This window comes from Mustelus asterias, chromosome 2, assembly GCF_964213995.1.
Source record: "Mustelus asterias chromosome 2, sMusAst1.hap1.1, whole genome shotgun sequence".
NCBI lineage: Eukaryota > Metazoa > Chordata > Chondrichthyes > Carcharhiniformes > Triakidae > Mustelus > Mustelus asterias.
The window spans coordinates 150,455,105-150,471,487 of NC_135802.1; the positions used below are offsets into that span (position 1 = coordinate 150,455,105).

The window sequence follows — 16,383 nt, forward strand, 5'->3', positions numbered from 1 at the left end:
AGTAAACTGTCCCAAAGGATTTCCCAGGTGCATTTTCTTCTGTGACTTGGTGACACAGGGTGGCACAGTGGTTAGCACTGCAGCCTCACGGCGCCAGGGACCTGGGTTCGATTCCCGGTTTGGGTCACTGTCTGTGTGGAGTTTGTACGTTTTCCCCGGGTCTGCCTGGATTTCCTCCGGGTGCTCCGGTTTCCTCCCATAGTCCGAAAGAAGTGCTGGTTAGGTGCATTGGCCATGCTAAATTCTCCCTCAGTGTAGCCGAAGAGGCGCCAGAGTGTGGTGACTAGGGGATTTTCACAGTAACTTCATTGCAGTGTTAATGTAAGCCCCTACTTGTGACAGTAATAAATAAACTTAAAATTTAAACAAATTTTGTTGGATATTTTGACAGGTAACAAACACCTGGTCAAAGAGGTAGGTCTAAAGGAATGCCATAAAGAAGCAGAGAGAAGGTAGTTGGCGAAAGAACCAGAAGGGAAATGGAAATGTTTTAAATGCACCAAATGTGATTTGGAAAGCACTGCCTAAAGATGTCGTGGAAGCAGTAACTTTCAAAAGGAAACTGAACATGTACATGGAAAGGAAATGTTTGTGGGGCTATGGGGAAAGGGATGGACAGTGGTGCTAACTGGATAGATGTTTGAAGGAGCTAACGCAAGCAAGATAGGCCAAAGGCATAGGTGGTAGGCCCGAACGAGGCCAACTACTAGCTTGCCCTCAAATTAATTATACAACAGCCCTGACACACATCTTCAGGTTGCAGTCTTTTTATTGTTCTATGGAGTCATTTCTTCACTTAAAAATAATACAATAAAATAAACTGTGTTCATAAATTCTGATGTGGAGATGCTGGCGTTGGACTGGGGTAAGCACAGTAAGAAGTCTCACAACACCAGGTTAAAGTCCAACAGGTTTATTTGGTAGCAAATACCATAAGCTTTCGGAGTGCTGCTCCTTCGTCAGATGGAGTGGAAATGTGCTCTCAAACAGTGCACAGAGACACAAAATCAAGTTACAGAATACTGATTAGAATGCGAATCCCTACAGCCAGCCAGGTCTTAAAGGTACAGACAATGTGGGTGGAGGGAGCATTAAACACAGGTTAAAGAGATGTGTATTGTCTCCAGACAGAACAGCTAGTGAGATTCTGCAAGCCCAGGAGGCAAGCTGTGGGGGTTACTGATAATGTGACATAAATCCAACATCCCGGTTTAGGCCGTCCTCATGTGTGCGGAACTTGCCTACCTCATAAATTCTAACATTGTAGACCAACACATTATTTTTGAATTGCTTGCTCATTGAACATTTCAGGCAAGATGCCCACTAAATCCCATTTGCTTTTCCATATTTGGGATGACTCTTGTAATCTGTTACACTGCAGATTGCCAGCAATGTATTTTCATTTCAAACTATGTGCACATCTAAGCAAGGTTTGAGTGCATTATGCAATATATCACAATGATCCAGGGGCTCGACGGATTAATTTATGTGGACAGGTTAGTGGATTAAGTTTGTAGTGCACTGAGTACAGATGAAGGAGGTGTTTGAAATGATTAAAGGATTTGATAGAATATATGCAAATAAATTATTTCCTCTGGGGGTGGGGGGTGGAATCCAGAACAGAGGGGCAGAACCTGGGATGATTTCAGGAAGTCTTTTCCATCAAGGGTAGTGTCGATCTGGGACTACCTACCCCAAAATGCTGTTGAGGCTAATTTGAAAAATGGGTTAGCACTGCTGTCTCACAGTGCCAGAGACCTGGGTTTGATTCCCGGCTTGGGTCGCTGTCTGGGTGGAGTTAGTACATTCTCCCCATGTCTGCATGGGTTTCTTCCGGTTGCTCCGGTTTCCTTCCCCAGTCCAAAGATGTGCGGGTTAGGTTGATTGGTCATGCTAAATTGTCCATAGTGTCCTGGGATGTGTAGGTTAGAGGGATTAGCGGGGCAAATGTCTGGGGTTGTGGGGGTAGGGCCTGGGGTGGGATTGTTGGCGGTGCAGGCTTGATGGGCCGAATGGCCTCCCTCTGCACTATGGGGTTTCTATGACATTGATTAGTCTTTCGTTTGGCTTGGATATTAAGTGGTATGGGTGAGTTGTGATATAGATCAGCTGCAGTCTACCAGGTTAGTCGTACGGGAATGTTCCTGTGCATAAGGTTCCAAGCACAGACTCTGGTGCTGGATCCTGCCATCTTGCTAGCGGGAAAGGCGTCACTGGAACCACCTTCCATTGTACTTAGTAGTATCAAAATGGGAGCATTCTGTCCATAGAATTTTAGGGGAGTCCTTTTGCCCCATCATGTTCATGCTAGCCAAAACGTAGCTATCCAGTATGATTCCATTTTCCAGCTCTTGAGAGACGTAGGTTTACGATGCTTAAAGCATGTGACATAATGTTGAAGGACTTCAAACTGTACTTGTCATACATTTCGGTGACCTTCAGCAACACCTTTGTTGTGGAGCTTAACTCTAAAGCAATACATCCCCGGTATATTCTGTTTCCATGATTATGTGAAAATCCTAACATTTTTTCACGTGGGGTGGAATTTTCCGGCCACGCTCGCCTCAAGACCGGAAAATCCCGCCCAAGGTCAATGAAGCTTTGCCTGGTCTTGTCCCACCCGCTACATGGCGGTTAGATAAGGGAGGTCCTGTCCATGGTGTTTCCATTTCCAATAAAAGTCTGCAAGGAGCAATGTGGCTTAGAGATCTTTGGACAGTGGGTCCTTAAATCTGGCAAATGTCTGTGATTGCAAGTGTTCAGATAAATGTATTGTGATTGTTAAATTGGCACATTGGTGCCAACTCAGCAGTCTCTTAATAAATTTAAAAATGGAATCCGAAGCCAAGCGATTGCAGAGGGGGAGGGGTACCTCTTCACAGGTCAGCTCGTAGGCAGGCAAGGAGATCTTCAAAGCCTACCTTGATTGCTGGCCGCCATTTAACCCCTGACACTGGACCATTAATCAGCTCCACTGGCCACCCACAGCAAGCGGGCAGGTTGTCTGGTGGACCCCCATCTCATCTCTGAGAAAATGGCCGACTTGGGGTGATGCCAGCAAGCCAGCTGGCAATATGTGTCTCTATCGGCCAGCCTTCGTGCTCACTCCCACATGAAGCTAAATATCCTGCCCTGTGTTTCTGCTTTGAGTCACAAATGATGTCCCTACCATTTGAAACGCGTTCCTGTGGATGTGGAGATGTCATTCATTAAAGCATTACGTCCAGTCATGTTTAAAAACACTTACCCCTGCCTGTTTTTGCTCCAGTGTGTTTCTATTCTTTTGTGGGATGTGGGCATCACTGTCTAGGCCAGCATTTATTACTCATCCCTAATCACCCTTGAATTGAGTGTCTCATTCAACCATTTGAGAAGTCATTTTAAGGGTCAACCACATTACTGTGGGTCTGGAGTGACATGTAGACCAGGTTAGGTAAGATCCTAAAAGGACATTAGTGAACGAGGTAGGTTTTTATGACAATCGACAATGGTTTCATGGTCATAACTAGACTTTTAATTCCAGATTTCAAATTTCCCCATCTGCCGTGGTGGGATTTGAACCTGGGTCCCCAGAGCATTAGCCTGGGTCTCTGGATTACTAATTCAGCGACAATACCACTATGCCACTGCCTTCCCTGCACATATCTCTCTGTGGTCAGTGACTCTGACTGATTTGAGCTTCACTCTTATTGTTTCTGTTCTCACTCAAGCCTCCTAATGTCTTTCTGACTTGAAGCAAACATCTAAGGATTTGTTATTCTATGTGTGTGTGATTGATACCGTGCACGCTCTTTATTGGTTGGAGTGATCACAGCGTTTGATATGTGGACATGCCCTACTCCAATTAAATAAAAGATGCGGTGCCATGAGAATGAGACAGAGACCCACCAACCCTTTCGACAACCAAGGGTTTAGTAAGGCATGTGTCTACTGCCCCCTAGTGATGCTCCAGTTTTCAAGGTGAGATTCATTCTGCTGTTGTGTGGAGGAGTGAAGTGATGCTATGAGAATATCCTGTGCAATTTGTTTGTAATCTCTTTGTTAATAACATTAACCAAGCTTTCAAACTAGAAATCTTTGCAGAAACTATGATGTCTCTATCACTGTTCTCTCCCTTATTGTTTCCATACGGCAGATGTCCACTTCAGAAATTATAACCCCTTTGTCCCTTCTAATTTAAGGAGGTTTGCTCAAGCTACATGCCATAAGACCATAAGATACAGGGGCAAAATTAGGCCATTCGGCGCATCGCGTCTGCTCCATCACTCAGTTATGGCCAATAAGTTTCTCAACCCCATTCTCCCGCCTTTTCCCCATAACCTTTGATCCTCTTACCAATCAAGAACCTATCTATCTCTGGCGTGTGTGTGTGTGTGTATGTGTGCGTGCGTTAGAAATGACCATTGTCCTTTCTGATCTATTGAAACCTTGGGGATCTGACCACCTAATTAAGTTCTATTCCAGAATACTGTACTATAAGTAGCTGCTTGACTCGTGCTTTATATGAGCCAACAAGACCCTTCTTCACTTCTGAACACTTTAGGTTGGATGACCATTCCATTAATGTTTACATTTTTGCGATTTCTGCATTATATTTCATCAAAATACCTGACAACATAATTTAATATTAACCCAAGATGAGACGTATCCCTTTACCAGTGATCTTCTCAATGACGAGGTTTTGTTTAAATTCAGAACCAAGCATGCACGGAATTCCAACAGTTCGTAATGAGATTATTAAGCTTAATAAAAGAAAACAATTGGGACGGAATAATTGTCTCAGGAAGCGGGCAGTATTTCTGAGATCAGATGCTTTCAGGCTGTGATCATCCTTCGCTTCTACTTCATAATAGACTCCAGATTCAGGAGGAAGCATGTGAGGAACTTTACAAAGGCTCCTTCTGTCGTTCATGGGGAGGCAACAGCTCTTCATCTCTTCTGATCAAATGGTGGAAATGTCCTTGGTGCAATAGTGTTGAGGCCTAGGCCGGAATTTTATGTTGCTCATCCAGACGGGTGTACACGGGTAACCGTGCTTCTGGGCCAGGTGCCCGTCCCGGCGTCAACATGCGCTTGTGCAATATTTTGGCTGGCGGGCACACGCAAAGGTCAGAAACACTCCCACCAACAATCGAGCAGGCAGATTAACCCATCAAGAGACCAGTTGACCATAATTTTACATGGTCCGTCTGCTTTTAGAGTGGTGAGTGGGTAGATCGGCCAGGGTCATAGAATTCTCACAGTGCAGAAAGAAGCCATTCGGCCCATCGAGTCTGAAATGACTCTCTAATAGAGTATCTTGCACAATCCCTCTCCCCATCGCCCTATCCCCGAAACCCCCTACATTGACCATGGCTAATCCATCTAACCTACACATCGTGGGACAGAAACAGGCAATTTAGCTTGGCTCCTAATCCACCTAACCCACACATCTTTGGACCGTGGGAGGAAACCGGAGCTCCTGGAGGAAACCCATGCAGGCACGGGGAGAATGTGCAAACTCCACACAGACCGTGACCCGAGGCTGGAATTGAACCTGGGTCCCTGACGCTGTGAGACAGCAGTGCTAACCACTGTGCCACTTTTACATTTTTGCTGCAACCTCAATCCAGGGCCGGATGAACTGTCCACCTTGAAACAAAATTTCAAAAAGTGTCTGCAAACTGAGGTCTGTGTTAGAATGTGCTGCCCAGACACACTCTGTAGCGGTTTTCCATCGAATTTATTTTTTTACAGGTTTGCAGTACCCTGAGGCAGCTCCACAACCCCGCGTGGGAGCAGATTAGAAAGTGCCAACCCTCACCCTTTTCTCAGCACCCATCCTCTTACTCTGAGCCCTTTCCCAGCATGCATTTCATGCTGGCTTCCTTTTAATTGGCCAGCCAATGTGAAACCGCGTTCCAGGGCCCCTCACGGCTGGAGGCATGTTCATTATTCACCAAAGATCCTTAGCCAGCACCTCCCAAACCCACGGTCACTTCCCATCCAGAAGGACAAGGGCAGTGGGAACACCACCACCTGCAAGTTCCCCTCCAAGCCACTCACCATCCTGACTTGGAAATATATCGCCGTTCCTTCGCAGTCGCTGGGTCAAATCCTGGAATTCCCTCCCTAGTGGCATTGTGGGTCAACCCACAGCACATGGACTACAGCGATTCAAGAAGGCGGCTCACCACCACCTTCACAAGGGCAACTAGGGAAGGGCAATAAATGCTGGCCAGCCAGTGATGTCCATGTCCCACGATTGAATTTTAAAAAATGATCTGCCTGCCATCCTCCGCCTCAGGGATCAGTGCTGGGTTCACTGTTATTTGTCATTTATATTAATGATTTGGATGAGAATTTAGGAGGCATGGTTAGTAAATTTGCAGATAACACCAAGATTGGTGGCATAGTGGACAGTGCAGAAGGTTATCTCCAATTGCAATGGGATCTTGATCAATTGGGCCAGTGGGCTGACAAATGGCAGATGGAGTTTAATTTAGATAAATGTGAGGTGATGCATTTTGGTAGATTGAACCAGGGCAGAACTTACTCAGTTAATGGTAGGGCGTTGGGGAGAGTTAGAGAGCAAAGAGATCTAGGGGTACAGGTTCATAGCTCCTTGAAAGTGGAGTTACAGGTGGACAGAGTGGTGAAGAAGGCATTCCGCATGCTTGGTTTCATCGGTCAGAACATTGAATACAGGAGTTGGATGTCTTGTTGAAGTTGTACAAGAGATTGGTAAGGCCACACTTGGAGTACTGTGTACAGTTCTGGTCACCCTATTATGGAAAGAATATTATTAAACTAGAAAGAGTGCAGAAAAGATTTACTAGGATGCTACCGGGACTTGATGGATTGAGTTATAAGGAGAGGCTGGATAGACTGGGGCTTTTTTCGCTGGAGCATAGAAGGCTGAGGGGTGATCTTATAGAGGTCTATAAAATAATGAGGGTCATTGATCAGATAGATAATCAATTTCTTTTCCCAAAGGTAGGGGAGTCTAAAACTAGAGAGTTTAAGGTGAGAGGGGAGAGAAACAAAAGGGGTCCAGAGGGGCAATTCTTTCACACACAGGGTGGTGAGTGTCTGGAACAAGCTGCCAGAGGTGATAGTAGAGGCGGGTACAATTTTGTCTTTTAAAAAGCATTTAGACAGTTACATGGGTAAGAGGGGTATAGAGGGATATGGGCCAAATGTGGGCAATTGGGATTACCTTAGGTGTTTAAAATAAAAGAGCGGCATGGACAAGTTGGGCCGAAGGGCCTGTTTCCATGTTGTAAACCTCTGTGAGCTCATCCGATAGAATATTCAGGCCCTGAACTTATCCCAAACACTGAAAGTTGAAGGCCGTGCTCCCATCAGATTATTTTAAGTTGGTTTTAGTTTAATTTTCTGCATAAAATCTGAAGTAGTAAAAGGCACGGAGTCGTGATTGAAAACACTTGAATTTTGATGGAATTGTATGACGTTGTAAGGCTTAATGGACCTCTGGGTGTAATATCTTGCTCGGCCTGCGATCTATCGCTTGGGGAGCTCAGGTATTGTAATGTTTCACCTTTGGCATTTCAGCTGAGGATTCATAAAACCATCAAAAGTGTAGCCACTAGATTTAAGACCCCCGAACCAAACACACTTCTGGTTTGTAAATCAAGCACCTTGACTGTGGCATTGCCAAAACTGCTCACCGGCCGTGACCTTTAAGAACATTAATGTGGCCACAACCGGACACGATGCCACAACCAAAAGCAACGGTTTCTCCTCTTACTGTGCTGGTGAATATTGAATTGCAAGAAAACATTTTCCCTTTTAGTAATGTATCAGTTTAAGGCAAATCCATAGAATCCCTACAGTACAGAAGGAGGGCATTCGGCCCGTCGAGTCTGCACCGACCACAATACCACCCAGGCCCTATTCCCGTAACCCCATATAATACCCTGGTAATCCCCTGACAAGGTCAATTTAGCATGGCCAATCAGCCTAACCCACACATCTTTGAACTGTGGGAGGAAACCAGAGCACCCGGAGGAAACCCAAGCAGATTTGGAGAGAATGTGCAAACTCCACACAGTTAGTGACCCGAGGCTGGAATTGAACCTTGATCCCTGGTGCTGTGAGGCAGCAGTGCTAACCACTGTGCTGCCCACTACATATAAATTCTTCGGGGGGGAGGGCACTTGACCTGTAAGGAACAGCCTTCACAAGCCCTGACTGATATGCCTGCAGGACCTTCCACCTTTTTGGTCTTTATATATGTATCTTACTGTGATCAGCAATGTTAAATATGGAGAGGCAATGCAAAATTGCAAGGCACTGTAGAATTGGCTGCACCACATCCTTAACCAAACTCAAATCAGAGGTAGAGGTCTGGTAATGTTTTGAATGCTACCAGACAGTGATCATACATACAGTTAAAATCTGCTGTGTGTGTGGGATGTACAATGATACCTTAAAATGGGGCATAGTGGCTATATCTAGGTCACAAGCTTTTTTTGTTATTCATTCATGAGATGTGGGCATCGCTGGCTGGGCCAGCATTTATTGCCCATCCCTGAGGGCATTTAAGAGTCAACCACATTGCTGTGGCTCTGGAGTCACATGTAGGCCAGACCAGGCAAGGGCAGCAGATTTCCTTCCCTAAAGGGCATGAGTGAACCAGATGGGTTTTTACGACAATGGTTTCACAATCATCGTTAGACATTTATCATAGAAACCCTACAGTGCAGAAGGAGGCCATTCGGCCCATCGGGTCTGCACCGACCACAATCCCACCCAGGCCCTATCCCCATATCCCTACACATTTACCCGCTAATCCCTCTAACCTACACATCTCAGAACACTAAGGGGCAATTCAGCATGGCCAATCAACCTGACCCGCACATCTTTGGACTGTGGGAGGAAACCGGAGCACCCGGAGGAAACCCACGCAGACACGAGGAGAATGTGCAAACTCCTCACAGACAGTGACCCAAGCCGGGAATCGAACCCAGGTCGCTGGAGCTGTGAAGCAGCTGTGCGAACCACTGTGCTACCATGCCGCCATTAATTGCAGATTTTTTTTTATTGAATTCAAATTTTACCATCTGCTGCAGTGGGATTCAATCCCGGGTCCCTAGAGCATTATCCTGGATCTCTGCATTACCACTTCAGTGAAAATACCACGAAGCCACGCCCTCCCCGTGCTGCTTAGTGTAGTGTCACCTTTATTTGTCTGCATTGACTGCATGTTGCTGTCAAACTGATCTTATCTTAGCCAAGGCCCAGTTTAGACTGAATTTGTAAGTAAACAAATTGGTCCAGCAAACAGCAGAATGGTGACAGATCCAAACACTGTTCTGCATACATACCCAGCTGCTTTCCCGTTTTGTCTGCTACAGACATGATTCTTGTGTGCTGCTCCTGCTGCATTGAATGATGGGGCTCTTCGCTTGCTTGCCTGCTAACTGTTACTCCTCTCTCTCTCTCTCTCTCCCTTTCTCTTTCTGCCTCCTTGGTCTGACATGTCCCGCAGATACAGCAGCTACGGCAGCAGTGCCTACCCAGGATCTCGATCTTACTCTGGGCTCACTACACCCACCGCCTCCAGCTCTCGCTACAGGACTTCTGGCTCGCCTGCTCCTGAGGCAAAATCTGACAGGTTTGTGGAATTGTGGCCACCAGGAATTGGCCCTCAAAGGCACAACCGGGAAGTACATGTTGTTGGGAATGGATGCGCAGGATGTCTGTCCGTGCTGGAATCATCATTCTGTGCATTCTGTTTCAGTTCATTGCAAAGTCCAAACAGGAAATGTTTATCAGCTTTTTCTTTTCTCAAATGCTGATGTGTGTGTGTGTGGCACACGTGTGTGTGTGGCACACGTGTGTGTGTGGCACACGTGTGTGTGTGTGCACGCATGTGTGCGTGTGTGCATGTGTGCGCGCATGTGTGCGTGTGTGCATGTGTGCGCGCATGTGTGCGTGAAATGTGTGTATGCATGTGTGCGTGAAATGTGTGTATGCATGTGTGCGTGAAATGTGTGTGTATGCGTGTGTGCATGAATATGTGTGTGTGTATGCGTGTGTGCGCGAATGTGTGTGTATGCGTGTGTGCGCGAATGTGTGTGTATGCGTGTGTGCGCGAATGTGTGTGTATGCGTGTGTGCGTGAATGTGTGTGTGCGGGAATGTGTATGTGTTTATGCGCGTGTGTGTGCGCGCATGTGTGTTTATGCGCGCGTGTATGCGTGTGAGCGCGCATGTGTACATGTGTGTGTATGCGTGTGCGCGCGCATGTGTACATGTGCGTGTGTGTGCGCGTGCATGTGTACATGTATGTGTGCGTGCATGTGTAAGTGTGTGCGCATACGTATGTGGGTGCGTGCGTGTTTCTAACATGCTCTGCTTTAATTTCAGAATTCACAGCTTTCCATTTTTAAATTTCAAAAGACAGGTCATTCGGCCCATCGAGTTTGCACTGACTCCGAAATTACATCTTAACCAGCCCACTCAGAGTGCATTTTATCTATGCAGCTTTGTCACCCATCTGTGATAAACCTGCACCACCTCGTTATTTCTGTTTTATAGACTACGAGGATTGCTATTCAGAGAATATCTTTTATATATAATCATAGAATCATGTCTTAGAATTCCTACAGTGCAGAAGAGGCCAATCGGCCCATCGAGTCTGCACCGACTCTCTGACAGAGTATCTAACTCGGGCCCTCTCCCCCCCAGCCTATCCCCGTAATGCCACACATTTTCCATGGCTAATCCTACACACCTTGGGAAACGAAGGGGCAATTTAGCATGGCCAATCCACCGAACCTGCATGTCTTTGTAACTGTGGGAGGAAACCGGAGCACCTGGAGGAAACTCATGCAGACACGGGAAGAATGTGCAAACTCTATACAGACGAGGCTCGAATTGAATCCGGGCCCCTGGCGTTGGGAGGCAGCAGTGCTAACTATTGTGTCACCGAGCCGCCTAAATGAAGCTGTTGTGTTGGACCCTGCAAGTTAATGTTCCTCTATTAGTCAGCTTGCTAAACAATGCTAATATAAGACCATTTCCCATTTAGAATGACTCAAATTTTATTGATTAACATTTTACAGCACTGAAACAGGCCTTTCCAGCCTGTGCTGATGTTTATGATCCACACAAGCTTCCTCCTACCCTCTTGCATCTCGCCCTTTCTCTGCCTAATGCTTATTAGCTTAAGCGTTTGACAAATTTCCAAATATTCCTGACTAACCAGCAATTAGAAAGCGCCCAGCCACTGCACCACATAAGTGACTAGTTGTTGGCAAAGAACGCTGCTTCACAACGACCTTGTTTATACAGTCAGCAGATAGCTGTGGTCTCTTCCAAAAGTAACAGACGTTGAGAGTTCAGATGGAGCGCAGCCTTGACTTTTGAGCATGGAGCAGCAATACAAGGAGTGCACGCTACATGACTTTGATTGCTGAGCTTCTACTGTTACCGTCCCAAGTAGGCCTGGAGAAGAGAATACCATCGTTTTAATAATAATTTTAAAGAAACAATCATCAAATTCCTTAGAAATTCCGTATACTGTTACAAAATTATGAGAACAAATATCAGTTGGAGAGATCCTAATTTAAAAACCACAATTTTGGTTCCATACCTGATGAGAACGGTGGAGAATGTTATTGATTCTGTGAAATGCTGAGCATTTAAGACTTGTATTGAAGAATGGCCCTTTGTCACACTCTGGTTTATGTTCCATGCTGAGTTACATTCACAGAATCAAGACGTATCACTTTTCCACGTTCCTGCAGTGTGCTGTATTATTGCAATAATAAATTGTTATAATGTGTTACTGGACTAAAGCAAAAAGCAGCCAGAACGTTGGATCTCTGCTTTTTCAACTCTGCCTTACCTTTTAGAATGTCTTGCATGAACGCCGGTCACCTTTTCAGGTGCCAAAGATGATATCATTTTGTACGCGGAAGGAAGTTGCAATTCCTTCTCAATAAACGTGAGGGAAGAGAAAAGAGACACGCAGTCCTTCATTCTTTGTCAGCAACTGCTCATAGAGAAGAAAAATCTTAGATTCGATCAAGACTCGTGCAGAAGTTTCCAAATGCACTGCAGGAAGGGAGTGAAAGTTGTCGATTAGAGCAGCCATGTCTTCAGAATATGGTTATCTATCAGTGATTAGTACTGCTGCCTCACAGCGTCAGAGATCCGGGTTCGATTCCGGCCTTGGGTCACTGTCTGTGCGGAGTCTGTACGTTCTCCCCATGTCTGCGTTGGTTTCCTCCGAGTGCCTCCCATAGTCCAAAAGACATGCTGGTTAGGTGGATCAGCCATGCTAAATTCTCCCTCAGTGTACCCGAACAGGCTCCGGAGTGTGGCGACTGGGGGATTTTCACAGTAACTTCATTGCAGTGTTAATGTAAGCCTACTCGTAACACTAATAAATAAACATAAACTTTATTTGTTCTTGTTCCTCCCACAGTCCAAAGATGTGCTGGTTAAGTGGATTGGCCATGCTAAATTGCCTCTTAGTGTCAGGGGGATTAGCAGGGTAAATAAGGCCTGGGTGGGATTGTTGTCAGTGCAAGCATGATGGGCCGAATGGCCTCCTTCTGTACAGTAGGGATTCTATTCTATAAGCTCCTCTCCAATTTGCAATTCACCATGATTTTAAGAATATATCATCATTCCTTCCTTGTTACTGGAACAAAATCCTGAAATTCTTTATATGAGAGTGTTATAAAAACGTCTCAAAAGCCAAGATTGTGGCACTTCGTATGAAAGTCTCACCACAGTTAGGGCTAGAGAGATGGGCTGTGTCAATAAGATCCCAAGAACAAATAAAGTTTATGTTTATTTACCAGTGTTACAAGTAGGCTTACATTAACACTGCAATGAAGTTACTGTGAAAATCCCCTAGTCGCCACACTCTAACACCTGTTCGGGTACACTGAGGGAGAATTTAGCATGGCCAATGTACCCTAACCAGCGCGCCTTTACGGACTGTGGGAGGAAACCGGAACACCTGGAGGAAACCCACGCAGATACAGGAAGAACGTGCAGACTCCGCGCAGAGAGCGACCCAAGCCGAGAATTGATCCCGGGTCCCTGGAGCTGTGAGGCGGCAGTGCTGACAACTGTGCCACCGTGCATTTCACCATCCTGAAATTCCCTATATGAAAATGTCAGAAAAACATCTCAAAAGCCAAGGTTGTGGCACTTCATAGGAAAGTCTCACCACCGGATTTTCAGCGCTATAGAGATGGACTGTGTCAATAATATCCCCAGAACAAATACAGAATATAAACTTGATTTCGACCTGTCTTCCTGAGAAAGCCATCAGAAATCAGTCATTGATTCTTATCCACAAAGATTACAAATGATTCTATTGTCCAATAATATTCAGAATACGTTTTACCTTTATTGACAACTTGCAATGCAAGCTTCCAACACTGAGGAGTCCAGGCAATGCACAAATTAAGGTTACTGCTCAGATCGTGTGAACTTACAAGGTCTCTTCAAACTTTTTAACCATGTAATGGTGAGCCTGGGGCACTTTAAAGTACTTTTGGGGGAAGATGGGGGAAGGCAAACCTGGTGTGGCCTCAATCCTATCCCCGGGGCTAGCAAGCTGCAATCATAAGCGGGGGGGAGCGACAATTGTGACCTGCTAGCTATTAATAAAACTGTGCATTTTGAGGATTCTAGATATGTCATGGTCAACAGTCGATTCTTAATTCCAGATTTTTTTTTATTGAATCCACATTCCACCAGTGATGGAATTTGAACCCGGGCCCCCAGAACATTAGCTGAGTTTCTGGGTTAACAGTCTTGCGATAATACCACTAGGCCAAAGATGTGCGGGTTAGGTTGATTGGCCATGCTAAATTACCCCTAGCGGCAGGGGGATTAGCAGGGTAAATATGTGGGGTTGCGGCAATAGGACCTGGGTGGGATTGTGGTCGGTGCAGACTTGATGGGCCGAATGGCCTCCTCCTGCACTGTAGGGATTCTATGATTCTATGACAGTAAAAACGGGGAAATAAGAATACTGGTCCAAATTGTATTTTTCCTTCTGGGACAGGTACAGATGATTACCTGAATCAGTAAATCAATATAAAATATACCTGTGGAATAGGGGACATGAGGAAGAGCTGGCTGACATGAGGAGGAACCTTTTCACGCTAAGGGTAATGGGTGTCTGGAATTCGCTGCCCACTCGAGTTGGTGGTGGAGGCAGCAACCCTAAACTCTTTTTTAAAAAGTAACTGGATCTGCACCTTAAGTGCTTTAAGCTACAGGGCTATGGACCGGGTGCAGGAAGGTGGGATTAGAGAGGATACCTGAATGTCTTTTGGTCAGCTGAATGGCCTCCTGTGTTGTAACTTTTCTATGGTCCTATGGAAAGACTAATTTCTCAAAATGGGCAACGGGTTCTTACATTATTGATGTGAACATATATTTCTGAGAATTTGTTAAGGATGAAGAAAGTTGACCTTCTGACCCGTTGTCCAAAAGCAGCTCCATCAGAAATAGCCCTCCATGTGACATAAAACATACTGTTGGGTTTATAAGCAGCTAAGACACCAGGAGAGCCCAATACAAGAGAATAACCACCCCTTCCAGGCACCTGTTTCAAAAGTTGCCCTGTGCCTTTGTCTAGTTTTCTTTTTAAATATCAAAGAATGCTCTTGGTGGGTTCATTCTATCTCCTACTCCCTGGAAGTGCTCACCAATGCCTGCTGTTTTTTTTACACCAGCCTATTCGCTGACTCTCTCTTGCTTACACTTCAGAAGAGACAGGCAAACACTCAGGTGCTTAACACTGATCATGGTACTGATGCACCATAGGATAAAGGTGGAGAAGTCTGAGTTACAAACGGTTGTACTTATCTGACCTTGCAATGTTTGTTGGTGCTTCCACAGTAAAAAGTGAAGAGGACTTCCCTCCAATATTACCTTCTCTCCCACAGTGCAAATTTAAACTAACAGGATCTTTTGAGCTGCCTTGCAGTTAAATACAGCGTTGATTTTTTTCTCCCCATAGCACTTGCAAGTCATATGTTGTCATTTTGAATTTCTCTCCTGTAGATACTGTTTAATCTATTTCATTTATAAATGTACAATTTTGATCTTGTTGTCTGGGGATTTGGTCGACGGGCCCATGTTAACTATAACAAAAACAGAAAATGCTGGAAAATCTTAGCAGATCTGACAGCATCTGTGGAGAGAGAACAGAGTAAGGAGTCTAACAACACCAGGTTAAAGTCCAACAGGTTTATTTGGTAGCAAACACCACTAGCTTCCGGAGCGCTGTCCCTTCGTCAGGTGAGTGGGAGTTCTGTTCACAACAGGGCATATAAAGACACAAACTCAATTTACAGAATAATGATTGGAATGCAAGTCTCTAACCTGTGCTAATGCTCTCTCCACTCACATTGTCTGTACCTTTAAGACTTGATTAGCTGTAAAGACTGGCATTCCAATCATTATTCATTATTCTGTAAATTGAGTTAGTGTCTTTATATGCCCTGTTTGTGAACAGAACTCCCACTCACCTGATGAAGGAGCAACGCTCTGAAAGCTAGTGGTGTTTGCTACCAAATAAACCTGTTGGACTTTAACCTGGTGTTGTTAGACTTCTTACTGTGTTTACCCCAGTCCAACGCCAGCATCTCCACATCGAGAGAGAACAGAGCCAATGTTTTGAGTCTGGATGACTCTTCGTCAGACCTGCTGAGATTTTTCCAGCATTTTCTGTTTTTGTTTCAGATTCCAGCATCTGCAGTAATTTGCTTTTATCATGTGAACTGTAGTTGTTTAAATGCCTCATGTAATGACCAACTCCATTCAGTCACAGGGTGAAGCGATGGTGCATACTGGCTTCTAGCACCTAACTAAATCTTCCATTTCAATAGAAAGTAACATTTTTTCCAGTGCAGAGTAACAGAGGTTGTTATCAGAATAGAGTCATAGAGATACACAGCACGCAAACAGGCCCTTCGGCCCAACTCGTCCATGCCGACCAGGTTTGCTAAAGTAAACTAGTTCCGTTTGCCTGCATTTTGCCCCTGTCCCTCCAAACCTTTCCTATCCATTTATCTGTCCAAATGTATTTTAAATGTTGTACTTGTACCCCCGCCTCTGCCACCACCTCTGGCAGTTCATTCCATGTGTGAAAAAGTTGCCCCTCGTATCCCTTTAAAATCTTTTCCCCCTCACCTTAAACCTATGCCCTCTAGTTTTGGACTCCTTTACCCTGCGGACAAGATCTTGGTTATTCACCTTATCTACGCCCCTTGTGATTTTATAAACCTCTTTAAGGTCACACCTCTTCCTCCTGCGCTCCAGGGAAAAAAATCCCAGCCTCTCCTTATAATTCAAATAAAGTCATATAAATCGCAGTCCCGGTAATGTTCTTGTAAAT

At 45.2% G+C, this 16,383-nt stretch overlaps 1 protein-coding gene across 10 annotated transcripts in view; it reads left to right on the forward strand.

Moving 5' to 3' along the window:
- fhod3b (formin homology 2 domain containing 3b) overlaps positions 1 to 16,383 on the forward strand; it is a 601,875-nt gene that overhangs the window by 468,443 nt on the left and 117,049 nt on the right. For 7 of the 10 annotated variants that reach the window (XM_078198392.1, XM_078198352.1, XM_078198362.1 and 4 more), the window contains one exon: positions 9,494 to 9,619. The exons of the other annotated variants lie outside the window; for them this stretch is intronic. In XM_078198392.1, coding sequence (XP_078054518.1) covers positions 9,494 to 9,619 — 126 coding nt within the window. The remainder of the gene's footprint in view (positions 1 to 9,493; positions 9,620 to 16,383) is intronic. 10 annotated transcript variants of the gene reach the window in all.